The sequence below is a fragment of the Lissotriton vulgaris genome, chromosome 9 (genome assembly GCF_964263255.1).
Source record: "Lissotriton vulgaris chromosome 9, aLisVul1.2, whole genome shotgun sequence".
In the NCBI taxonomy this organism is placed as follows: domain Eukaryota; kingdom Metazoa; phylum Chordata; class Amphibia; order Caudata; family Salamandridae; genus Lissotriton; species Lissotriton vulgaris.
In genome coordinates this window covers 921338312-921365866 of record NC_141697.1, presented here as the reverse complement: position 1 = coordinate 921365866, position 27555 = coordinate 921338312, and the positions used below count along the sequence as shown (strand labels likewise).

The 27555-nt window shown below is 43.9% G+C and overlaps 1 protein-coding gene across 1 annotated transcript in view; it reads right to left on the bottom strand.

Annotated features, from left to right (window-relative positions):
• Positions 1-27555, bottom strand: part of LOC147692524 (uncharacterized) — a 114583-nt gene that overhangs the window by 16209 nt on the left and 70819 nt on the right. The window contains exons 2-3 of the mRNA XM_086938740.1: positions 3109-3155; positions 1351-1444 (exon numbers count right to left, since the gene is read on the bottom strand). Of these exons, the coding sequence (XP_086794866.1) occupies positions 1351-1444; positions 3109-3155 (141 nt within the window). The remainder of the gene's footprint in view (positions 1-1350; positions 1445-3108; positions 3156-27555) is intronic.

The following is a 27555-nucleotide window of genomic DNA, read 5'->3' as shown; positions in this document are numbered from 1 at the left end:
CAGAATTTCCAGGCATTATCCAATTTTTGTGAAAATTATGCTTCTATGTAAAATGCACCATTTTGCCCAATTTATGTCAAGTTTTTCTTGGGAGGCAAAATCACTTCCTGAACCCTCCTAAAGGACATCAGGCTCAATTGCTTTGGTTGCTCAGCCTATTTTGAGAAATGCTTTTGTACCCAACCAATTTCAAAGTCCACCAACCATTACTGGAAGTAAGTATAGTCCCTGTGTAGGTTGAGAATGGAGTCTGTCCTCTTGATGGTGAAGCCTCCAGTGGTTCCCCTGATGGGAATGTTATATTTCTGCTCCTCTGATTTAATTCTGTTTGTTAATGGACGCTTTTTAAATATATTCAGTGCCAACGTGGTTTCTTGATTCATGCTTGACCTAGGTGATTACTCGTAGTACCAGTGGCCATGAATAGTACGTATACATGGCGTCCGCAGAGTTTCATGGCGACTGTTGCAAATGTGGGCATGGATTAAGTCCATCACAAACAACCTTATAGGATTTAATTGGTGAATCTGTACTAGCCTCTCTCTGGGTGCCCTTTGCAAACTGTTTTCCTACCCATGTTGGGAGGGACATTATGCATGCCCATGGCCTAATATGTATTTTCCAAAACTTGACGTTACTTGTGATCAAAGATATCCCATAGAACACACCCAGACCTGCTGGGAGGGAGGGGGGGTGTAACATGGTAACTTGAGTCTAGAGACTGTTTTTAATGTCAGATTGATGACTCTGTGGCAAATGTAGTTGTAAGAGTGAAAAATGTTGACTACCATTATGGAGTTTACACATGTACTATATACTTTTAGAATGGCATGGACACATTCCCATTGAAGCGTTCACCAACATGCTCTGACACCTTTACTTCTGCTTTATGTTCATACACCTAGCCTTCCTTGTGGCACCAGTAGTATTATCAGGGACAGGGTTAAGGTGACACTCTTCCATTTCTTTAGCTAGGACTAGCAGCGAAGTATAGCGTTTATGTTAGCGCACCCACGGTGACCCTGCCACCTTCCAAGGACCTTCTAAAGCTGTGAAGCCTGGATGGTGTTCTTATCTTGACGTTAAACCCCTCCAGCTCCACCCGACAATGGTCTTCCTGCAAAGTGCCTTGTTTACATTTCCTTCACACCACCACAGGTATGGCGGGGTTTGGCCTTGTGGAAACCATTCCTATTCTCTCTGATACTTTGAGGTTAAAGGATTATCTTAATGTGTTACCTTTTCCTTAGTTGTAGGTTTAGGCATTGCTCCACTCGCTTAACTGTGCTGTGTAAACAGAGAGGTGTCATTTTTGAGGAATTGCTTGTTTTTTTGTGTTCTTGTTCTTACCTTCCTTCAGTATTCTTCTGCAGTCACTGCTGATTTGGGCGGGAATCGGGTTAGACAGAGTATCCGCCAGTACCTCCATGATGCACTTACTGACCTGGCAGGAGAAAAGACAATAGAGACGCTTAGGTAATTGTGTATTGTGGATGACTGGACACCCTGGATCGAAGCAATTTGAGGACTGAGGGGAATATTATCAAGGGGGTTTATCTCCGCTTTTTTGGCTTTGAAAACCAAGAAAGCGGAGATAAAATTATCTCCCTATTACCTAGCTGTCGCTAACACCAGTTAGCGACAGCTAGTAGGAGAAAGCGACCATCTTGGGCCCCGCTTTGCATGTCAGTGAAATTTATCACTAATGACATGCAAAGTGGGCGTGCCAAGAGGTTAGCGACTGGAAACAGTCACTAACATCGCTATCTCATATTACCAACTTTTGGAGATATTCACACTAAGTGCGAATATCTCCAAAAGCTAACACCTGCCCCTGAGCAGTTCTTAGCCATGTTATCCAATGGTAGGTGGATAACATGGCTAAGAGCATTAGCTTGGTAATGCATGAATATCGCAGACTTTTCAGCGATATTCATGCATTTCGGCCGATTTTTATCGCTTAGGAGATAAACCTTGATAATAGCAAGGTTCCTAAGCGATAAAAATCGCCGCAGCTCGGCGATAAAAATATTGCCGCTAAGCCAACATAGCGATAATTATCGCTAGTTGTTGGTAATATGCCCCCGAGTTTTATCACACAAGGATCTTGAATACATTTAACCATGGCAATTTGCGACCGAGTATCATTTTCGCCATACTCAAAGTCTGCCAGTCTCATTTGGAGTTGAACTGACCATGAGTATGTCAGCAGCGGAGACAATTCCATCTCTGTCACTGACATACTCCTCCAACGGCCAGACATAGTAAGGCCCATTTGAGGTTTTGCCATTTGTCCATCCTCGCCATTTAGAGTGAGCAAACAAATGGCAAGCTTTAACCTTCACTGACCGGCATGCAAAAAGGGAATAAGTGAAAGTAAAAATATATCAATGACCCCACCATGCCTTGGGAGGAAACTCCCATTGCGAAGAGCCATTTCTTATTTTATTTTCAAAAAGAAAATCTGCCTTGGGATTATCTTTTTAAAATGTAGAAAATACATTGAAAGTGTGCTGTACAACATGACAGAGCCGAACGACACACTTTCAATGCATTGACAGGAACCTCTGTGATAGCACAAGTGCCAGCTAGGGCAGCAAACATTTCTAAATTTGGAGAGTGGTTACTCCATCAAGGTGACGGAGTACAATACTCTATCGCCCTGATGGACTGATAGTACTCTAAAATAGGCCCTAAATCCGGCCCTATATGTCCCTTGCTCATGCAGAAGAACCTATATTTGATAATAAACCTACAGACAGTGCCATACTCAGGAATAGTTAAGTGGGTACAGGTGCTACGGAATGAACCCCTGATGACAAAGACGAGTTCGAATTATGGATATGAAGGCCATCTGTTTAAATATGGGGAAAGGGTTACTAACCCGCTGCTAATGACTCATCAGTGACAGTGAATGTAAAGCCAACTTGACAGGATTTGGCCCCCTAGATGTGGACATCGATCTCAGTGGCCTATATGAAGCACTCCAATGATAATTCATTCAGCCTTGCAGCTAGGATTAATTCCTCAGTTATAGTCAAAACTGGCTACAGTGAATTAATTTACAAATCTTCCATTGTTAAATAATCTCCCGCTTTTCTCACTTACCTTCTCCTCTTCTTCGGAGAGCTGTGTGGAGAGTGGTAGGGAGTCGGCTGAAGAAAAGAAAGAATAGATTTAAAGTATATCCATGAATCAAATTCCACATTCTGCATCCAACAGATTTTGGAATCAGACTGGGGACAAAATGTCCCCCTATCGGTGTGGCCTGTGGCGTTTTAATGGCCCCACTGTTGTGCACATAACAAGTACACATAACGTTCAAAAGCAAGGGATGATTTTCTGAGTAAGTATGACAACTGTATATGTTGCTAAGGACTTGCATTTCAGATTCAACATTTGGTTAAGAGTTTAACCTCTCCGGCAGACAGCAGCCTCGCCCATGCAAACCTGTGTGCTCACGGTGCCCCCTTGACTGCCCCCAGGACCTGCTGACCTTCAGGAGACTTCTCAAGACCTAGCTGTTTGATCAGTAGCTGCTCCCCACCCCTCCACCCCCCAGCGCCTTGAGACCCTCACGGGTGAGTAGCGAGCTTTACAAATGTTTGATTGATTCATTGACTGAGGAAACACCTGAGCCTTCATCGGCAGGCGTTCCAGTCAACCAACAGCATGTGGTTTACAATGGGTGCCACTGCTGTGGTGGATCTTCCATTAGATTACAGCCGGATTTTCAAACCTGACACTTGTTTTTAATGTCTTTTGATTTCAAAACCTGACACTTGTTTTTAATGTCTTTTGATTTCACTTAGGATTTTTTTTTTAGCCAGTAGAATTTCCTATATTTTTTATAGTAGACCTACATGACCCAATGTCCAAAACTCCCAAAAGAGAGAGAGAGAGAGAGAGAGAAAGAGAGAGAGAGACACACACACATACTCTATAGTATTGCACTGTCTGTGCAATACAGTGGGTATGTAATAACAATGAGCAAGCCAGCATGCTGTTTCATTTTGTAGTAGCTTGGTTTTGCAATATTTTATATTAGGTCATAGAAGCCATTTGATATTTAACAAGCTATTCGAAGACAAAGAGCTTAAATGAACACTAAGCATTTGTTACTGGAGGATGGTGTGTTTTTTCTTCTAACACAATATTCAGGAACAGTTCTATCTGTAATGAAACACTTATAATGGTCATACATTGGAGGTCTGCTGTGGCCACTGAGCCCAGTGGCACCACCAGAAGTAAAATGATATCCCCGGACATCACAGGACATCACATCCTGAATACTTGACTTTTCAATTATCCAACCTGCCCTAGGCAGCATTAGGCACACACACCTGCTCAGCACGAAGATAGGCTCGTGGGTGATAGTGCGCTTTACAAATACACATAACATAATATGACCCATGCTGTCGGTTATATCCCTGGGAGGGACGCCCGAACAACCCTTTCTGTGGCAGGTAGCCACACAATTAGTTTTCTTTGCTACACAAACTGGTATGGTAGCTGCACAATGGTGTAACAAAGACTGTGTGGATGAGAAAGTGGAACCAAGTCACAGTGACATCTCAGGGTCTGTGCATTGGAGCAGTCGCGGCCGGCATGAAGCGCGGGTGGGTGGGCGGGGCGCGCGGGAGAGGGTAGGAGGGTTAATTTAATAAAAAAAATAAAAAAACCTTACCTTCGTCTCCGGTCCCGGACTCCCGCGTTGCAACTCCTGCTCATAGGAAGCAGAAGCAGGCAGCCTCCCTCTCTTCCCTAAGCCAATCACAACACTGCAAGGGCAGTGTTGTGATTGGCTAGGACGCCATCCTTACATGCGTCTAAGAGAAGGCTGTTTTCTTCATGCAGGCTGCACTGCAGCCTACATGAAGAAAACAGAGAGTGCTATGACCGGTTTGGTGGGCCCTGGGGCCGACCAAACAGTCAGCGCTCATAACACTGGGCTAGCCACTCCTCCCTGACCCATACACCCGCCCACCCTCAATCAGGAATACCCTTCTTCTGCTTTCTGGCAGTGCGAGAAGCAGAAACTTAAAATGGTATTCATGCCATTTTACGTTTCTGCTTCGTGCACTGCGAGAAATCAGTGGGGCGACGCACCGACGCCCACGTGGAGGAGCCGCCGCCACATGACGTTTGCATGAAATCTGCCCTGCACTATTTTCAGGCCCCCTACCAAACTACGTTGCTAACCTTGCTATATATAAGCAGGTCTTGCTGCTTGTAGTTATTGGCAGCAGAAGTGGCATCCATGTCTGGCAGTGTCAAAAGACACGATTTGTTTTATGGCACCCAGTTTGACCCCAGACTTTCTCCAGTTCATTTTCAAATGCTGACAAACATCTTTGACATGCTTAAATTGCCTCTGTTTGCAATAAGCTGTAGCAAGAGTTGTCTTTCAAGGCCAAAAGATCTCCCCCCACACTCTTTTAACATATCAGTAAATGCATCAGTTTCTTTTAACCAGGTTAGATGCGCAGTGATCCTTGTTTACTTTAGTTTTGCTTGAAGAGGGCTGGACAGTAAGCAAGGAACAAAGTACAGTACCGAGCTGCAGCTTTGCATCTCGGAGGCTGCTAGTCTGTTTCTGGCAGCCGGTCGTGTTTTTCACAATTTGGCCGAACATATTTTATACAGTCCCTTCCCGAATTGCACGTGTTTGTAATTCATCATAAGGGATTGCTTTGCAGGCCGGCAGAGCTGAATTCCACAGTCGTTTCCAGCATTGTAAGTTGAAGCTCCCTGTCTTAGAAGAACGACAATTCATACTAGTTCTTCACAGGAACCTTAGGAGGGAAGCACTGCAGGCCAAGCTGAATCGTTTGCATATCTTTTTTATACAAAAAATCTGTATTATTTTTTCACTTTCATGGATTGCATAAGCATCCTGTCATGGAATTTCTATAGCCAAAAGAGGCAAGTAGCACAGAAATGTGTATCCGCCCAAATGAAGGTCTGAATAGATTTAATTCTGAATAATGTCATTTTAGATGCGGGTCTGTCATCCACACTGTCACTTCGTATCAACTGAGTCCTGCTCAGTCACACTGAGGAGCAGATTTACAAACCCCATGCGCCACATTTACGCCGCCGTTGCGTCACTTCTGTAACGCAGCGGCGGCGTGAACCGTGCGCCACGTTGCGCCTTATTTACAATGTGACGAATCTAGGGAGATGCGTCACGTTGTAAAGCCCTACGCCACATGAAACCTGCGCTAGGTTTCATGTGGGCGTTCCGTCGCAGGAACGCCTCGTAAATGTGATGCAGTGAAATCTACAAGATTTCACTGAGTCACTTTTACGTCCATGCTACGGCAAAACCCTACGCCTGCTTGAAGCAGGCGTAAGGAGTGATGCAGCATGTTGGGCATAGGTCGCCCCTGAGTACTGCTGGAGCCTGTATGCGATTGCGACACGACACGACTCCAGCAATGCGCTGCCCTTACGGCACAGGATGCGACGCGCATCGCCCTATCCTTGCGCCACGGTGCACTGCATTGTAAATGCAGCGCATTTGTGGTGGCGCAGGGAGGGAATTGCGCGTTGCATCTTTTCTGGCGCATCCCTGCTGATTTGCAGAGATGCGCCAGAACTCGTAAATCTGCCCCACAGTGTCTCCTCAGCACCTACCACCGCAGGGATGGGGGCTGGCAGCACAACCGCCACCCATGACAGGCAGAGCATGCCACTGCTGGCTGTGCCGTGCTGGCACCTACATTGTGTGTGGCACAGGTGCACCCTCCATCTGCCAGTACTCATGTGACTCCACTTCATTCTCAAACGTCGGTGGCTAAGGGCCAGGGCGTAATGCAGGCCCCTGATCCCTGCTGTGACAAAGGGCTCCCAACCCTTCAGGCGGTCCCAAATCCTCATGGGGACCCCATTCAGCCAAAGGCCAATGAATATCTCTGAGATATGGAGACTCAGGATCCCACATCACATTCTGCTGGGGTCCCATCATTTTGCATTACGCAATTGTCTGAGAGACATCATATAGGTGCGGAAAGGATCTGACTGATAATGTTATGTTATGTTATGATGTGTTGTGTTATGTTATGTTATGTTTTGTTATGCTAAAGGCATCTGATATGGCGCAAATGACTCACACCCGAAGGTGTATCTCAGAATCAGTCCAGAACACTGCCTCTCCATTTCTAAACAACGAGGAGTCCTGAACAAGCAGCATGTGTAACAGTGTATATTACAAGTATTTTTTCCAACTCACATCGTCCCACTGTATCACACAATATTGGCTCCAATAACACGGTTTCCCGGTGAAGAGCCAATATCACTTGTGAAACATAAACTGAGCTAAAAACTCCTGCACAGGGCTCCATCTTGGGTTCATAGGCTCTTCACATTTGATGTCCATTCCAGGGTGTGAACTTTCCCAGGACATGGACAGCAGCTTCAGGAGCACTTTTGTGTTTCTTTGTGTGGGAGGGGGAAGGCGGAGAGTAGAAGTGCCTCAGGCTGTTATCAGCAGAAAGCCCCGCTAACTCCAAGGCCTCGTCCCCATCTAACACAGTCCTATGTTTTCAATAGTTGGCAGGTCTGCAGCCGGCCATTTCGCCAAAGCCTGTGAAGGATGGTTGCAGATGCAGGATGGCATGAACTTGAATGTTATCGTACACATGCTGCGCATGCAGGAACATATATCTCCTTTGATTCTGTGAGGTATCATGTTACACCTAGATTGTTGAAGGAGGCAAGCGTCAGTGCAAACACTGCATGATAACAGTAGCTTGCATGCCCAGCCATCCCTCTCCATTAACTCCAAAGATGATATATCCATCCAGCCATGTTTTGAAGAGAGAATACAATAGTGCTTGTGCCTACACTGCCCTTGCACCGAATTCTGGCAAAGCTGTTTTCAGAAATAATATCTGAGCATGCACACATGTGGCATATGAACCGGCCCCTGTCTCATTCAAGTCTGTGAGGTATCATCTTAGATTCTTTATGTTGAAAAAATAGGATCTTGTGAATGTATAGTATGTGTAAGATAAAGCAAAAGGAGGTCACATCGACTCCTTTCTCCTTCAACATTTGAGTGCAGATTTACTAACATTTTGCACCTTTTTTGCGTCACAAAAGTAACACGAACCACTTCAAAGTGTGTATTTGGGATTTACTTTCCAGCACACAGTTTGTATGCTTTGGAAAGTAGTCTTAAAATAACAAAAAGTAGTGCTAATGCCGCTTTGCATTGCTTTACGTCAAGAGGATGCGCCATCGGTGGAACATGGGAATTCCAAAATGTAACCACCCTAGGGTTTTGGAACAAAGCTCAATCTACTAACATTTGTAGAAGGGCTTGGTATCAAAAAAAAAAAAAACAGTTTGAGGGTGGTGTTAAAAAGGAGAAATGTTTTATTTCACCAATTTTGTTGACTTTGCATGAGTGCTGCACTGAACAGCATACACCCAAATTGGGAAATGTTTTTAAGTTTGTCTAGGCCTAATATTTTGGGGAAGCGCCCACATTGCCCCCCAGTTGCGGAAGGACCTCAAGACCTGGCTCTACGGATGACCCAGCACTCAACGGAGCTGCCCCCCTTCCCCTATCACCTTGAGACCCTCACGGGTGAGTAGTTGCGCTTTACCAACCCTGATTGATTGAATGACGCAGATACCATTTTCCTTAAGGTGCAAATGTGTGTGGGTAGCGCTAGGCAGCCGGATGGTGTGCCAACACAAGGGAGTGAGCCGGACAGTGCCGTATCTTAGTAGCTATGGCTCTGTCCTGCTCCTTCCCTTTAATGAAATGCAGCACAACAACTATGGTTGCTTTGTAAATCAGCCCCTGGGGTACACAACCATGCATCTGTGTACTTACAGCTCACTTTGCCTGAAATCTGAGACTGGGCCAGCAGAATACTAGTGCAACTTACCTCTTGCTCTCCCCCACTGATGCCTAAAATGCTGAAGTCATAACAAAAGCCCCCTTGAACTGCTCATACAAAAGCTTGGTGAACAGAAGCAAGAGGGAGGAGGCAAAAAGCAGTCAGTGAGAAATGCAATACAGAGTGTAAAGCAGTCCAATAGAAACTAACTTTTACAACCTCTAATTTTGACCACCGTTGCATGGAGAGGATGTGGCCTACTGCTAGAGTGGTCGACCTCGAAGAGGGGTAACCGGGTTTGACTGTCAGCAGGGACGCTCAACATCCTGTGATTCCGGGCAAATAACGTAATCTCGCCAGTGCCTAACAAAAACGATGTGTCCGTCTATAGCGAAACTGGTTCTCCGTAAAGCGCTCTGATACCTGATATCTTCGGGTCTAGTTCCCGCTAAATAAAACTATAAAAAATAAATTTAAAAAACAGTACTCCGTTCTATTGAGGTAAACCTAAAACTTTAAAAAACTTTAAAATGACTACTACATTTTTTATTAGGAAAAAAAAATAATTGCTGACTTCCTTTGGGTGGATTTTGTTATTTAAATCCAGTTGAATGATCACCAGTATGAGGAGACATTCATTACTTCAAGTTGAGTGGGTTAGCAATGTCTACACTTCTGCGTCATTCATCTCTTAAATATGATTGTTTGTCTGGGCAGTGCAATAAAAAACACCTGAATAAACTACAGTTTAGCTGGCTTTTGTCTAAAGACTTCTTGTTGCCTATAACAAAAACCTACAGTGGCTGAGAGCCAGCCTATTGTTTATTGTTGGTTGGCTTGGTTGTCATTCTCATTTGCTTAGTTTTCATTCAATGACTATCCATCCTTTTACTGTGTGTGTACCTTCCTATGAACATAGCTTATTTGCCATTCTTTTGCTTGGATGAGATGTATTCTTCAACTGCTTAAATTTCGGGAAGAATGTTTTTCATGTTCTTTTAGCACACTATGAGAGTGCCTGTGTTTTCTGGCGTCTCCTCCTCTGTGCTGTTTCCCCCTAAACCCCGCTCACTCCATGTTGACCCATCCGCACTCCACTCCAAGGTTGTCCATTACAATCCCTCCCTCCGTTTGTCTGATTTTTAAATCCCACTCCTCACCTCAAACACATCCATTCTCTTTCGATCCCCCATTCACATAACGCCCATGCACACCTCTGTTGTTGCTTGTCCATAAAAATTTTGTTTGACATGTTTAGTAGGGCCCGCAGCTGCCATTTGCTGCCAGACTATACCTTTTTTGAAATGCGCTTTTGAGCATGTTTACATTTTTAATTCACCTCTTCAAGTTAGGGGGCGGATGCCTCAATCCTTACCCTCTTCTCTCCCTCCCCACTACTGACTACTGGGTACCAGCCTTGAATCTTACCCATTAACTCGTTTCGCTGTTGAGGATTGATTTTAGTGTGGTTGGTGCTGTGACTCACCCTCCTCATTGTTTGGCCTACCCTCCCCTGCTGCTGCTGCAACTGACCCCGTGAGTGCCTTTCGCTTTGTCCACGAATGGGAGAAAGGTAGAGCGTGAAGATTTCTATTGCGGCGCATCTCCGTATTACCGGCACCCGCCTTTGCAGTGCCCAATCTGTGATGCAAATAGAAGTGTGATATATATATATATATATATATATATATATATATATATATATATATATATATATATATATATATATATATATATATATATATATATAATCCCAAACTTTGCAGTTAATCCAAAGAAACACATGCGATCTCCAGACGTATCAGTCTTCACCCATTTTTAATGTGCAGGCAGCGAAACACCCAACATGTTTTGAGAACACATGCACATGTGTTTCTTTGGAATAGATGTAAAGTTTGGGATTTGATATTCCCGATGTTCGGTCACCAGTAGGTAGTTATAGTTAGGACCATGTTTCTATACATAAAGCATTTTTTGATTTTTGCCTATATCTTTGGCGTCATTTGATGAATCTTCACTAAAGTTTCCTAAAAGTGTCATAGTGAGTTTTACTGTGAATGGAAAGTTTCAGGGTGATCTGTCAAGTGGGGGCCGAGAAAAAAGGAAGGGGGTCAAAAAGTGTGTTCCCAATGTGTTCCCAATGTTAATTTACATAGTCTCTTTAGACACAGCAGCAGCCCGAAGCGCTGCACAGAATTACACCAAATTTGGCAGAAAGCTAGCTTTTGGTCCGCAGATTGTGCTTTTTGTTTTTTGGTGTAAATCCTTTCAGTAATTGTTGAGACATTTAAGGAAATACAAATTTGTATATCTGTGATCGCACCTAATTGGCGAATAATAACGAGCTTGTGCTGGGAAATACAGAGCTCTGATTGGTTACCAACACTTCAAGCAGGATGTGTTGACAGCCATTTTGAGACTCGCTTCAGCTGATTTAAAAAAAAAAATATATTTTTTTTATTCATGGCGATTTTCTCAAAATATTCACGAATATTGCTGTGAATGTAAAAGGTCCTGGTGGTACGAGGATTTAATTAAAAAAATGGATGGTGCACAGGGCCCCCCACCAAGGGCTTAAAAAGGTCCCGGGGACCACCACCTCTCTAAACTATTTTAAATAGTGAGCAGGGGGGCCTCGGAGTCCACTGCCCCCCCCCCCCCAGGGCTACAAAATATAAATGCTTAGAGGGGACCGCACGGACTCCCCAGAGCCCACAGGACCACTACCTCCTGGGACTATAGGAAGAATTTAAGAGGGTGGTTGCGTGGACCCCCAAAGCCCCAGGAACCACCACCTCCTAGGGGCTAACATAAATATGGAGGAGGCTATACAGACCCCCTCATCCTGTGGACCACTACCTCCCAGGGGCTTATCTTTTTTTTTAAGGCCCCCCTCCCGGGTAGTTCGCGGGCCAATATCCACAACCTCCCTGGGCAGACCGTGCAAACAGAAGGAGGGGCGCTGCGCAGACCCCATTCTGCATCCATACATGCCCCTGTGGACCACCATTCCCCAGGGCCAGCTCCTGCTATGTCCCGGGGCTGCCTACCCCTGAGATATAGCTGTTTTGTTTGCTTGGCTGGAGCTTTGATACCTCCCGCCAAGCAAAAGCAAACACTCAGGTTCCAGCAGGCAGGAGCTGTGAAAGTTCTCAAACCCGCTGGAAGCAGAGGTTTAATCTATTTCCCTGCCCACAGACATGCGAGCAGGGAAAGAGATGGAATGATTGCTCCTGCATGGAGGGCGCTGCCTTTGCAGCAGCTCCCTCCATGCAGCGTCAATGCCGGCTCCCGCAGGAAGCAGGGACCATGGGGGCATTTAGCCTCCCCCCACAGTACCCAATGCAGGTGACTGGGTGCCCTGGCTTGCTCCAGGGCACCCAGTATTACAAGGCTGAGCCCTGGGGATGGGGTCCAAGGGGCCAAAATCAGTCCGGGATGGGGGCTACGCACCCCCCCCATTGTATTGTGGCTGGACCCCAGGGTCTGTGAATGGGTATGTGAGAGGTTGTGTGCATGTTTGAGTGTGTGTATGAGTGGTTCTGTGGATTATGTCATCAGTGATGTCTTTTGAGATGTCATTAGTGATGTCACTGACCATGCCATGAGTTTTGTAATATGGCGGTCATAAGATGTGCATTGCAGGGGGTGTAAGTTATAGTTAGCTCAGGCAACTATAACTGTTTAATTTCACCACTGGTTTTGTATAAGTGAAATGAGAGCCCATCTATAACATCCCTGTAACCTTCATTTTTTTCCAGTGAAATATATATTATATATATGTAAACTCGGGAACCACAGCGCCAATCAAAACACCCAATACATCATAGGAAACGTCAGGGTAAGCAGATGGACATAGGCGATATACAATAAAAAAATATACCTTAGAAGGGAAAAGTATGTTCTTTCAGAAAGTAGTCCCTTGGAAGTAGCGCCATGTCTGAGGTGGGCGTGTGCGTTTAATGCTTGCTGACATCACAATCACGAGTCCGCCATGTTAGTAAAGTAGTAAAGTGCTCGGAGAGCGGATAGGAGCGTGGCCAGAAGTGGGCAGGACAGGAGCGCCGAACCGACAGACTACGGAGTTCTACATGCCAAAAGCGGACAGGAGCGTATGCAGAAGCGGGTAGGAGCGCCAAACCAACAGCCTCCGGAGTCAGGACAGGAGCGTGGGCAGAAGCAGCCAGGAGCAACAAAACGAACGTGGGCAGAAGCGGCCAGGAGCAAGGAAACGGGGGCAAGGAAACAACACCCTGCGCACGTGATGCTGGTGGGTACGCTCTGCTGCTACCTCTGCTGGCCACTCTGCTGCGTGTCTCCTGCAGCGGAGCTGCCCCCAGCCCCCTTCTGCCCTGGACAACGTCGAGCCTCGATTTTGGCACAAGCATAAACAGGTCAGGGGGCTGAAACTTTATAAGAATCGTATGCATTTGCAGGACTCTACTTGAGTTTCTCACCACAATGGTTCGGTAGAAAATAAACAATTTTCAATGGTACTATTTTAATGACTTTTTGGTTTAAGAACTGTTTGTCTTTATTGGAGAGATTCAGGAATCCGTGTACCGTCTTTATACGCTCATCCCACTAGATGGCAGAAGAGCATATGACGTCGCACGAGCATAATCAACAGCGGGCCAGTTCTTCATTAAACGTGTTTGTACCTACTATTACTTTTGCACGGCATGGAGGTTCTTGGGTCACTGCTTTGTGCAATATTCCAGTCGCCTTCTTAGGAGCTAAGTAAGATAGTCGTTTTTTTTTGCACTGCCACGTTCTTGCCTTTTTAACCATTTATAGTTTAATACGGGTTGTAGTGTGCATGTATTAGGGTGGCCAACAGGCATGGGTGCAAATTCAGGATGGTAAGTGTAAAAATTCAGGACCGAGGGTCAGAATTCTGGACAAAAATTCCAGACAGGAGGACATAATGCAGTACAACACTTCGGGACAAAAGGTACGTTTTACAGACATATCAGAGGAGGTCGCACAATCTATACTACTATTATGAAGAGAGAACACACTCTCCTGCAGCGGACCTGCCCCCAGCCCCCTTCTGCCCCGGACAACGTTGGGGCGGGCTGCTAGTATATATATATATATATATATATATATATATATATATATATATATATATACCCATATACATACACATATACACATGCTTATGCATTATAACCTTTATCTGTTTTAGAAAGTTATATTAAAAATTAAATAATGTACAAATTAAAAAAAACTACTTTTAAATAAGGAATTACACCTTTTAATAAAATGTTATTTCCATTAATTAAACAAATATCTTTTACTTATATTTAGTAATTATTAAATAAATATTAATAGGCTGATATGGAAGAGATTTGTTTATATTCTGTGTAAAAAAATGTATCAAATAAATTAATATATTTAAATTATTTGAATATTTAGGATTTAATTTGATGGGTTAAGGTGCTATACATTTTAATCATTCTAGGTTATTAATAATTATTTTCAATTAATTTACATTTTTTTTTACATTAGTATATACTTGTATATTTTAAATATATAATATTGAACTTGATTAATTTTCCCGAATACTTTGACATAGGAATATCTCTGCTCTGGTGCCAGAAGTAAACTTTACTGTCGTAATTGTACTTGTAGATATCATCACCTCCCCAGATTCAGTCAGCAGAAAACTACACCTGGAAATAGGGATTAACACATGAAGGTAAATTTACACCTAACCGCAAGAGTACTTCAACAGATGTGTAAATTTACATGTGTAAATGTATCTTTGTGAATAGAGCTCTGCGTGTGCTGAGCCCATTTATTGCACAGAATATGCATACAATTGTTTAGACAACTTGCCCAATGTCAAAAATGGTAAAAGTGATTTTTTTATCCCATTGAACATTTTTTAGATTGTAAACCCTTGACACACCCTAGAAAAATCAGTTACATCCTTCCAGTTTCCTACCTTTCAGCACCACTTACGACTATTTCAAATAAGTGTAAGTCTAGAAACCCAGATAAGCATGAGAAAGACTTTGAAAATGTTTGTGACACCCCACAAATGTATCACTCTGTCAATATCGGCCACATTTTCATAGACCCCTATTCTCATACTCCACAAAGGGCACTCACTTAACTTTGCTCACTTAAGCATCGCTTCTGAATAAGTACAAATCTGTATTCTTTGTGAGATGTTCTAGTTTGTAAATGCAAGCTCCCCATGCAAAACTGGCTTTGTAAATCAGCTGCCAATTTCCCAGCAAAGATTTCCACTTTTCCATTCTAAATTTTAATTACACTCAGGCAAACTTTATCCATCTACCCGCTTGTGTCTGTAAGGGGGAACATCCTTTACAACGCAACTTTTACCACGCAGTGCCTTTACGACGCAACTTTTACAACGCAAACCATTACAACGCATTGCGCTGGGGGGCGCTCTAGGATAGGGAATAGGTTTAATGTACTATCCAACACCTTCCCTACTATCCACGGGGACTGGAGTTGGAATAGTAAATTAAACTATTCACTATCCAGCGCCCCAAAGCACTATGCTCTGTAATGGCATGCGTTGTAAAAAACACGTTGTAAAGGCATGCGTGGTAAAAGCATGCGTTGTAACGTCATACATCCGTCTGTAAGTGATGAAATCTTGGAGTATTTCATTTGCCATAGACAGCAGGGCACTTGGGAAGATGCAGCTAAGTGTTGAGAAAGCCAGTTGCCATTGTTAAAACAGGTTAATGTGCCATGGGAAAATGTGTTTTTGTTAACCCACTCAATGCACCTTCACCACATGTTGCCCATATATAATGATGACAACAAGAAGCTTATCTCCTTCCTGACATGGAGCTTGATAACCTAGAATCAGGGCCATTGGAATTATGCTGCAGGAGAGGAGTAACTTTTGTGGCTCAATGCAGCTCATTTTGTGATAGTATTACCTCGTTATTTTTGCACGTTAACACTACCTGGGTAAAGGTTTCGCCTCATTAGAACCAGTCTGACACCCAAATACAGAAATAAGCAACAGAAAGATGACCAGCCAACATTTATGATGGGCCTTCTACTTCGCAACAACACATGTTGCCCCGTTTTAGTAACTTTGAATCCATTTGAGCTATATACAAAGTAAATCTGCAGATTCTGCAGACGGTAATAGATTCTGTGGCAAATGCAGCAAATCCATAATTAGCTGGAAAACGACACAGAGCCAAAATACCATATTTCCATAGACCTTGACTATAGCACGACTATGGGGCATTGAGAGGTACGGAGATTTAGACCATAAATAGAACTAAACAATCTTGCATTGGTGCAAAGCAAGTTATCGCAGTTAATCAGGCTGTTTACCCTGGTCGTTGAACTACCTGCCTTTTCGCCGGGCATCCCTCTACGGGTGCTACCACCCTGCATTGTCTGACGAAATGTAAAACCAGAGACGTTTTAAGGTATGGGCAAAGTGGGCTCTGGCCCAGGGCCCCAGCCATTTAGGGTCCCCTGATAGAGCTACCTCTGTCCTGCAGAGTCTTGCCTTGGAGACCTTGAATAATTCTTAAGCAGATTGTCTTAAATAACATTTTCTTTTCATTCATTTGTGAGTGATGTGTGAGAGTCAGTTACAGATATTTTGCAGGGAAATGGTTATGTTTCATGCGCCATTTCGATCAAAACAGGACCTCAAATATGCGAAACAGGAGGGTGCAACAACGATTATTTTCAGTAATATTAGTGAGCTGCTGCTGTGTTACAATATTGAAAACATCACTATCCCTGAATATTAGATGTACCTACATTTAGAATTTGGGCACGTGTGCCTGTGCACTGTCAGTGTGGCTTGGCCATAAAAGGGCACGAAAGAGCTGAAACTGGATCATTGATAAAAAGCTGTTTCAAACTGGGGCCCCCAAAATACATTTGGCCCAGGGGCCCCAAACCCTTTATGAAGTCCCTGAGTAAAACAACACTTCAACTTCAAAGGAAAGACAAGGAACGGTCTGCTGTTACTGCGTGCTGCGGGTGTGAGAGCCGAACGACACTGCGCCCTGTTTGGATCATATGAACGCAGATTGCTACACTCGGGTAATTTGAGTCACAGTGGGAGCCGATAGAGGGCGCGCTTGTCATTTGAATATCTTTTTACTGGAGAATATGGCCAAGTGATAGTCTGACAAATTGGGAAGTTTAACTAGACTGAAGCACCATTTACAATGAGTGCCATTCCTCCCGAGGGTAGCAACAGGGCCCTTTTCAGGAAGGTATCCATCGGGTTAGTAATGATAATAAATGTTTGCTAACACCTGAACACCATGTAAGGAAATGCATACGGTCCTCTCGTATGGAAATGTTATGATAATTGGAAAATGTTTCAAAATCGTAAAAGTGTATTATATAAAAAGACATCTAGGAGTAATATATAACACGACATATAGGAAAGCAGCTTTGCTCCAAAACTCTAGCACACACATACATAATTAGTCTACTCAGTGAGAAAGCCAGGATTTCTTCCTTAGCAAATAAAACACAATCTTACATGAAACAACCTCCATATTCCATCTCATTTGTATCCATTAATATTTCTGGCACACTCTTAAGCATTTGATCTATAAATCAAAATATATTCGCCCTTTATTGTGGAGCCTTTGCAAACTTAATCTCCCTAACAACACTTGCCACCCTTCCTTTACTACATCCTCTGCCCCTCTACTGACATACTCTGAGTGCCTTTCTTTGCATAAACTGTAATCCACCTATATTCAACCTCTAACCATTTCTACATTTCTCACCCCTTCAGTAAAACTCCCTGTCTTTTCTTTTACATGCTCAAACTCTCTTATGACATGGAGGTCCCTTGCTTCATCCTCCAACCCTATGTAGTATTCTCTGTCCTCGCTTTACCGTGGCCAACCCCACTAATAACACGGGGGGAATATTATCAAGGACCGGTGTTAAAATTATCGCCGTTTTATCGGCAGGAAACTGCCGATAAAACGGCGATAATGGGCTTGATTATACGCCCTTGTTAATTCCCATAGAAGCCCGTGTTAACATCAGAACATGTTTCCTGCCGATAAAACGGTGATAATGTTAACACCCGTCCTTGATAATATGCCCCACAATGTTTTTCCTTCTCTATCTCCCATAAATGTACTATGTTCACTCACAAGATAAAAAAAAGTAATAGGTCATATTTCGGAGAACCAAAATAATTTAAAAACACTTAGTGAAAAAAAACAAATTAGATAGAAATACAACGGGGTCAAATATAATATAATAAACCCAGAAGAACAGGTTAAAAAAAAAAGAGTATGAATGTTTTTTTAAAAATAAACAGTAAATAAATTGTGGACCACAAAAGATTACTGGCTAGGGAAAATAGTTGTAATATTAAAGGAGAAAAAAGAAGTAATGAGGCAAAGGTTGAGAATTGTAGGGCAGGGAAAGGTTTAAGAGGTGAAATGCGATCATAGATTAGATACTGCCTTTGTATATCCCATTCGAATGGCATCGGAACGCCTGGATTTGTGGTCACCTGTCACTATATATATTGATGCTAGTGCCAAAAGATGTTCTATGCCAAAACCTTCTCAGCAAGAAGTTCTTAAACCACCTTGATCCTCCTAAGAGTTCCAAAATTTCTTTTCTGTGCCCTAATGGATAATGCCATTCATCTTGAAAATCTCAAATAAATAGTTCACGTTAAATGTTTCCTCAGAAATTTTAGTCTATGAACTCGCACCTGACCCAGCAAATAAATAAGATAGGGGCATATTATCAAGGGGGTTTATCTCCGCTTTTTTGGCTTTAAAAGCCAAGAAAGCGGCGATAAAATTATCTCCCTATTACCTAGCTGTCGCTAACACCAGTTAGCGACAGCTAGTAGGAGATAGCGACCATCTTGGACCCCACTTTGCATGTCAGTGATAATGACATGCAAAGTGGGCGTGCCAAGATGGTAGCGACTGAAAACAGCTAACATCGCTATCTCCTATTACCAACTTTTGGAGATATTCGTGCTAAGCGCGAATATCTCCAAAAGCTAACACCTGCCCTGAGCAGTTCTTAGCCATGTTATCCAATAGTAGGTGGATAACATGGCTAAGAGCATTAGCTCGGTAATGCATGAATATCGCTGACTTTTCAGCGATATTCATGAATTGCGGTGATTTTTATCGCATTTGCGATAAACCTTGGTAATACCAAGGTTTATTTGCGGTAAAAATCACCGCAACTCAGCGGTAATTTTTTGTCTCTAACCAAGCAATAGCGATAATTATCGCTATTGCTTGGTAATATGCCCCATAGTTTGTAACTGTTTGTCCATCCAATACTAGATCAGTGAAAGTTTTGCTAACATTACCATTACCTTTTTCTCAATAAAGTTCTCTGTACTGTTTTGCTCAGTCTCTTAGTTTGCATTAGCAAAACCTTTTATTATATTTTACCAACGAGTCTTGCAGAGACATAGGGGCACATGCATCAAGCTAATTACCGGTCGCAAACGGGCCGGTTCGCAGAATCGGCCTATTTGCGACCCGTAATTAGCCATTTGGGATGCATCAAGCCCATAGCCATTTGCAACATAGCAAATTACCTATTTTGCGAATGCAGTTAGGGAATCGCAATTTACGATTCCCTAAATGCATTGCAAGAAGCAATCTCAGATTGCAACTTTGCATTAAGGAGTCGCAGATTACCATCAACTTGAAGTTGATGGTAATTTGCAATTCCTTCAAAAAATGCAAAAAATTGCATTTTTCTAAGTGCCATGTGGCGCACACACATGCACCAAGGGCATGTGTGTGCGCCACATGTGCACACATGCCAATTTTGGGGGTGCATCAGTGTGGCCTTCTGTCCCCCTCGCACCCTTGAAATTGCATTTGCAATTTGCGATTACCTATTTGGTAATCGCAGATTGCAAACGGTTTCCCATTCGAATGAATGGGAAAGCATTCCCTATTAGCGAATCACAATTTGCGATTCGCTAATAAGAAATGTGTAGAAATCGCTATTTTTTCAGCAACACCTACATGCATTGGTAATTGTGATTCCTTAATAGCGATTCCTTAATCATCACTATTAAGGAATCACAAATGCTTACCTTGATTAAGCCTGGGAGTACTTCGCAAAGTAGCGCTACGTGTAGCTACGTGAAGTGCACTTCGCACTACACAAGCTACACGTAGCACTACGCGAACTGCGTAGTGTGCTGTTCGCAATGATTGCACAGTGCCGGATGATTGCCCGTACTGTGCAATCATTGAAAACAGCATCTTGCACAGTGCGAGCTGTCTTTTACTGCCGCTTGAGTAGATTTTTACTCAAGCATCAGCTTTCTCAATGCGGACTGGTAGTTTCTCATCGCGGGCGGTCGCGAGCATACACGACCACTCGCAATGAGAAACCTGACCTCCCCGCCTTGAGAATCTCGCCGGGAGGTTTATTTTCCACGCTCGCGACCGGCCATTTGATGTTGCTAATCGCGAACGAGGAAAAAGTCTAGCCGGGATGTCATTTTGCTTGCTCGCGGTCGCCAACTTGACATTGAGGACCAAGAGCATGCAAAAAATTACCGCTGCACTACGCTACGCATGTTTGCACTGTGCTATGTGCAATTTGCGTAGTGTGAAGTAGTGCAAACTTTGGAAACTACGCAAGTGTAGCGTAGTGCTTTGCCCAGGGTTAACCTTGATGCATGTGCCCCATAGAGGCATATGAAAAAATTGCACTTATATAGCGCGTAACTACCCGGAGGCCTCGCAGCGCTTTGACTGATTACTGTGGCGTGCTAAGGGTGAGTCAACACGCTTTTGCGAACAGATGGGTTTTCAGAGCCTTTCTGAAGGACATCCGGTTATTGTTCTCTCGAAGGGATAGAGGGAGAGAATTCCAAAGCTTGGCAGCAGTGTGGGAGAAGGAGCGACCGCCCCATCAAGCTTTGTTAATTTTAGTTGTGGTTGCCAGATGTAATGAGCTAGATCGAAGGGCTCCAGATGGGGCATAGGGCACAACTAAGGGAAGCAGGATAGCAGGGCCTGTATGGTGGAAAGATTTGTGCAGGATGCACATGGCCTTAAACTGTGCTCTTGCGGCTACTGGGAGCCAGTGAAGTTCTTTCAAAGCTTTCTTGGCTGACTGCCAGCGGGGAATGTTGTACAGTAGTCGAGCAGCACAGTTTTGCGTGACTTGAAGTTGTTGGTCACTGCTGCCGGGGCTCCTATGTATAGGGCATTTCCATAATCCAGGCGGGAGAGTATCAGGGCCTGAACCATGACCATCCTCCCCTGGAATGGAAGCAGAGGGAGCACTTTGCGAAGCATTTTCATTAGCCCAACACACGTAGAAGCTGTTTTGGTGGCTTGGACCGAAAAGTCAAGTGCTTTGTCAAGCCAGATTCCAAGGCTCTTTATCTGGGGTTTGGGAGGGGGAGGAGGACCGAGACATGTGGGCCAGTTGGATGCTAGGGCGGTCGGAGAAGGATTACCCAACAACATAATCTCTGTCTTCTCCCCGTTAAGTTTGAGACAGGAGGACTGCATCCACTTGGCAACCGCCTCTAGACAGGGACCTAAGGTTTTAGACGACCCCTCAGAGTGGTCCAAAGAGACCACTAATTGGGTGTCGTCAGTGTAGGTGACGATACGCACACCAAAAGGATGGACTATCTTTTCTAGAGGTCGCATATAAGCATTAAAAAGGGTGGGGCTTAGGGAGGAGCCCTGGGGAACCCCGCAATTGAGTGGCTGCTTGGGGGAGACTGCCTCGCCTTCAAACACCTGGAAGAATCGCTCATCCAGGAAGGAGGTCAGCCATTCCAGGGCTGCGCCCGACACGCCCAATCCATTCAGTCGATGTAAAAGTGTGGCATGGTTAACCGTGTCGAACGCGGCACTGAGATCGAGTAATATGATGGCTGCTTTTCCTCCCCGGTCCAGCACAGCTCTAGCTTCTTCCGTCACTGCTAAGAGAGCAGTTTCCGTTCCGTGCTGAGGACGGAACCCCGTCTGAGAGGTACATAGCAGATTATTGGACTCTAGATAATCTACTAAGATGTTTTTGACGTACCTCTCGAGCAGTTTGCTCATCCAGGGAAGCAGGGAAATTGGGCGGTAGTTGGCCAAGTTGTTCTGGTCTAATGTGGGCTTTTTCAATAAAGCCCTAACCATTGCGCACTTCCAAGGAGCTGGAACGTAGTTAGAAGTGATGGAAGCATTAAGGACATCCAGGATGACCAGGGGAATGGCATCAATGACCTTGATGAGAGTCTGCGGGGGTGCTGAGTCATTAGGAGATCCCGAGGTGATTTTGGGAATCAATCTCTCTAATGTGCTGGAGTCAAGAGGTGGAAATTTGTCCAGCCGACAGGGAACGTCAGGGTCGGAATCTGTTGTGGAAGTAAGTTCAGTGTCATCATTACCCGTGCTGAATGAGGAATAAATGACCTGGATCTTCTGGGAGAAGAAAGTAGCTAAATTATTGCAACAGGTTTGTGCGCCGTCAGATGACAGACGCTCCTGGGAGGGGGAAATTAAAGATTTTGCTATTTTAAAATTTTCTTTGGGGGCGTTCGCAGCAAGATTGATTTTGGATTCGTAGAACTGGGCTTGTGCAGATTTTATTTCATTTTTGTAGAGCTTTATTGCGGCTCTATACTGTGCTTTCTTCAGTTGTGCATGGTCTTGTCTCCAAGCTCTCTCAAGTTTGCGGCAGGATTGTTTCATCATTCTAAGTGCGGGAAAATACCAAGGAGCAACTTTGGATCTTTTTATTGAATTCAGGGAGCCCCTCGGGAGAACTTGATCCAGGGTGCTGGAGATCCAATTGTCAAAATTGACATTGGCAATATTAGGGTTGGCCGTCTTCTGGGGTGGATGTTTAGTGAGAGCCAATTCCCATTCAGTAATCATTCTCGCAATGAGGCGCAGAAAGCAAAGCTGCTGGGGTGCATGAAAGGGGGAGAGTGGAAACGCTTCATATTTACAAAGATACAGAGCATTTGTGCCCTCTCCTTGCGATTGTGCACTGTGCACTGGGTACTGCCTAGTGCCAATGCACAGACCTTTGCACCATAATGCAAGGGTGTATGCGTTACAGGCAGGATTGGTATTGTGCAGGAAGGGACAGCTTCCTGCATAAAAACAATACTTAGATGCATTTTCCTCTTGTTATGCATGCTGCAGAGTACGACACACATGGTAAGAGGAAATACTGAGGAGAAATTTCTCCTTATAACGCCTCACTTGCGAAGGCATAGCATTTCGATGCATTCCCAGGTTTACTAGTTTTACTAAATCTGTGAATGCACCAAAATCCATGAGCGGATGCATGGAAACGGCCACGCTCCACCCATGAAACACCTCCCAAGTCATGCAAGCCGCTGCGTTACATTTCTTTGCAAAGCCTTACAAGTACTCGCAAATCAGGCCATGCGTGGTATGTAAATTCCAAATAGGCCTTTGCGTTGCCCTGCGGCACCTCCTGCGATGCAAGGATGACATAAAAGGCTAAGTAAATCTAAGCCCCCAGTCTTGTTTTGCACTTCCTGTCTGGGACCTAGAAAATGGGAACATGTTCAGACAGTATTTACTTTGAAAAGCGTCACATAAAACCAGTTCATCATGTGCTTTTCTGATGCACAGGGTGCTGACTCCACCACTTCTTGCTGCGATTCCTAGATAAGGATGGGATTGTGGGGTGAAGCACAGTCTATTCAGAGTACAAGGAGAGATAATAGGGGATGAAGAGCACTCTGCTCATAATATAAGGATAGGTGAGATGTGGTGAACAGCAGTCTAAGGAGAGATGACATGGGGTAAAGAGCAGTCTATTCAGAGTGAAAGAGAAATAACATGACGTGACATGCAATCTATTCAGAGTACAAGGAGAGATGACATGGGATGAAGAGCAGTCTATTTAGAGTGTAAGGAGAGATGACATGGGGTGAAGAGCAGTTTATTCAGAGTATAGGGAGAGATGACATGGGGTGAACAGCAGACATGAGATGAAGAATAGTCTAATCAAAGTATAAGGAGAGATGACAGGGGTTATAGGGCAGTCAATTCAGAGTGTAATGAGAAATTACATCGGGATACTGATCAGTCTATTCAGAGTGTCAGGAGAGTTGTCATGAGGTGAAGAGCATTCTATTCAGAGTGTAAGGAGAGAAATCATGTGAAAATCAGTCTATTCAGAGTGTAAGGAGAGATTACATTGAGTAAGGGGCAGTCTATTCAGAGTAGAAGGAGAGATGTCATGAGGTAAGAAGCAATGACTTCCAGGTTAACACTCGCAGCAACACAACCGCAGGTAATCATACTGTCATAGCCTTATATTCTGCCGTAGCGAGCTATACCGGCTATTAAAGGCCCGCTGCAGCGTTAAAGGTCTAAGGCGTGGGACTTTAACAAGGCAGCTGGACTTTAATAGCCGGTATAGCCCTGCTACGAAGGGCTATAAGGCTATTAGAACATTCTGCCACTAGAGGGCAGAATGTTGTAACAAATTAAACAAAGGCTTCAGGGAACGCGAGGGGATTGAAATCCCCTCAGGCTCCCTGAAGCCTCTGTTCACAGCTACAAAGAAGCATTGGAAACTAGAAAAGGTAATACTACCCTGGAGACAAAGATGTGGACGCCTAATTCATTTTTGAAAGAAACCTCCTACTGGTACTGGGCCCTAATCTCGGCCGGGGAGGAAGATTTCCGAATTCCAGAAGATATCTGGGGAAAAGATCTGCCGACGCTGGATACAAGTAATATATGGCAAGTATCTATGAACATTTGCTGGTCAATTGTAACTTCTGCCGCACTTAAAAGAAATCATTTGCTCACTGTACACAGAGCCTACTGGACCCCGAAAAGATTATCCAAATTTAACGGGGCAACAGTGAAGAACTGTCCAAAGTGTGGTTTGCAGAAGGCTGATGATTTACATATGTTTTGGCGTTGTCCCAGCTTGGATGCCTTTTGGAACGAAGTGGGTACTACCTTAGAAGGGGTATTTCGAAGACAACTTACTGTAAGTATGGATCTAGTTATTTTCGGGATCTCAAGAGCAATTGTGGGAAGGCCTCTTACTAAAGTCCAAGAGAATTTACTTTTCATTCTGATTCTTTTGGCAAGGAGGGAGATCTGTGTAAAATGGATAACTCCGGTTTCCCCTACTCATAATGAATGGTTGGCCTCAATCTTGAAAGTGTTTAATTTAGATAAAAATAAGAGGCATACTTCTAAAAAATATAGATTCTGGGACCTGTGGGAGGAATACCATAAGCGGTGAACTAAAGAATGTGGTATATATAATGTGTATTCGAAACTTGAAGGCAACATTCCTGGCTCTCCAAAATACCTCCTTTGTTCACGGTCCAATGATTACGCTATCGCAACAATGATGAGAAAGGCTTGTAAGAGTAGCTATGATGGCTAGCTCAACCCACTATGAACAACCAAGCCATCTCCCTATAAGTATGGACGTAAGGGGTTTCCTCTCTCAAGGGCGCCGCGAATATCGAGAAGGATCCCTGAAAACTCCTGACTTTTAAATAGTTGCGTAATGAGGACTAAATAAAAAAAAAAAAAAAAAAAAAAAAAAAAAGAAGCATTGGAATGTTGGAGCTCCGGGCTTATACCAGCCATTATAAGCCCAGAGCTACTCCATTATTTTCAACGGAGCTTCCAACGTTTCAATGTTCTAATAACTACTTCGATAATTGTTGAAATGTCACTCTGATTACGGGAGAACATTTTAAATCATTTGATACGGCACACTATAGAAGATAATTATACAGACAGCCGGGATGGAAGTAGAACTGGCGGAGAGATGGGAAAAGAAGGTGAAACCTGTAAGTCTGACAGCCCTGAAGAAGTTGCGGGGTATTCCCCAATCGACGAAACACCTGCATGGGAATCGTAAAATTAAAGACAAAGATCAGAAAGAATTTCTTTGTGTGGTCATTACTGATTAAATAATCTTGGAATCTAGCGTTTGCTAAGGATAGAATTTATGTTGTAAGGATCTGAGGGTCTTGATTTTGGAGTGATTAGGGTGATACCCCTCCCCTTAAGCACCGCATGTGAAGTGTGTATGAAAACAGATTAGGACGTCTAATGGACGCGCTGGAATTCTCCTAGAATGCAGTCTATTAAGTGTGTAACAAGAGATGACATTGGGTGAAGAGCAGTCTATTCAGAGTATAACCAGAGATGACATGAGGTGAAGGGCAGTCTATTGAGAGTATAAGGAGATACATCATGCGCTGACAAGCAGTCTATACTCTGTATAAGAACAGACATCTTGAGGCGGAAGAGTAGTCTATTCAGAGTATAAGGAAAGACGTCATGTGATGACAAGCAGTCTATTCAAAGTTTAAGGAGATATGACGTGGTGGAAAGAGCAGCCTATTTATGGTATAAGGAGAGATGACATGGGGTGAAGAACAGTCTATTCAGAGTGCAAGGAGAGATGTCATGTGGTGGGAAGCAGTCTATTCAGAGTGTAAGGAGACATGACGGTGTAAAGAGCAGTCTATTGATGGTATAAGGAGAGATAACATGGGGTGAAGAAAAGTCTATTCAGAGTGCAAGGAGAGATGTCATGTGGTGGGAAGCAGTCTATTCAGAGTGTAAGGAGACATGACGGTGTAAAGAGCAGTCTATTGATGGTATAAGGAGAGATAACATGGGGTGAAGAAAAGTCTGTTCAGAGTACTAAGAGAGATGTTATGTAGTGACAAATAGTGTATACTCTTTATAAGGAGAGACGTCATGTGGTGACAAGCAATATGTTCAGAGTATATGGAGAGATGACATGGGGTGAAGAGCTGTCTATTCAGAGTTTAAGGAGAGATGACATATGAATAAGAGCAGTCTATTCAGAGGGTAAGGAGAGATGTCATGGGGTGAAGAGCAGTCTATTCAGAGGGTAAGGAGAGATTACATAGGGTGAAGAGCAGTCTATTCAGAGGGTAAGGAGAGATTACATAGGGTGAAGAGCAGTCTATTCAGAGGGTAAGGAGAAATTACATAGGGTGAAGAGCAGTCTATTCAGAGGGTAAGGAGAGATGTCATGTGGTGAAGAGCAGTCTATTCAGAGGGTAAGGAGAGATTTCATGGGGTGAAGAGCAGTCTATTCAGAGGGTAAGGAGAGATTACATAGGGTGAAGAGCAGTCTATTCAGAGGGTAAGGAGAAATTACATAGGGTGAAGAGCAGTCTATTCAGAGGGTAAGGAGAAATTACATAGGGTGAAGAGCAGTCTATTCAGAGGGTAAGGAGAAATTACATAGGGTGAAGAGCAGTCTATTCAGAGGGTAAGGAGAGATGTCATGTGGTGAAGAGCAGTCTATTCAGAGGGTAAGGAGAGATTTCATGGGGTGAAGAGCAGTCTATTCAGAGGGTAAGGAGAGATTACATAGGGTGAAGAGCAGTCTAATCAGTGGGTAAGGAGAGATTACATAGGGTGAAGAGCAGTCTATTCAGAGGGTAAGTAGAGATTACATAGCGTGAAGAGTAGTCTATTCAGAGGGTAAGTAGAGATTTCATGCGGTGAAGAGCAGTCTATTCAGAGGGTAAGTAGAGATTTCATAGCGTGAAGAGCAGTCTATTCAGAGGGTAAGTAGAGATTTCATGGGGTGAAGAGCAGTCTATTCAGAGGGTAAGAGAGATTACATAGGGTGAAGAGCAGTCTAATCAGTGGGCAAGGAGAGATTACATAGG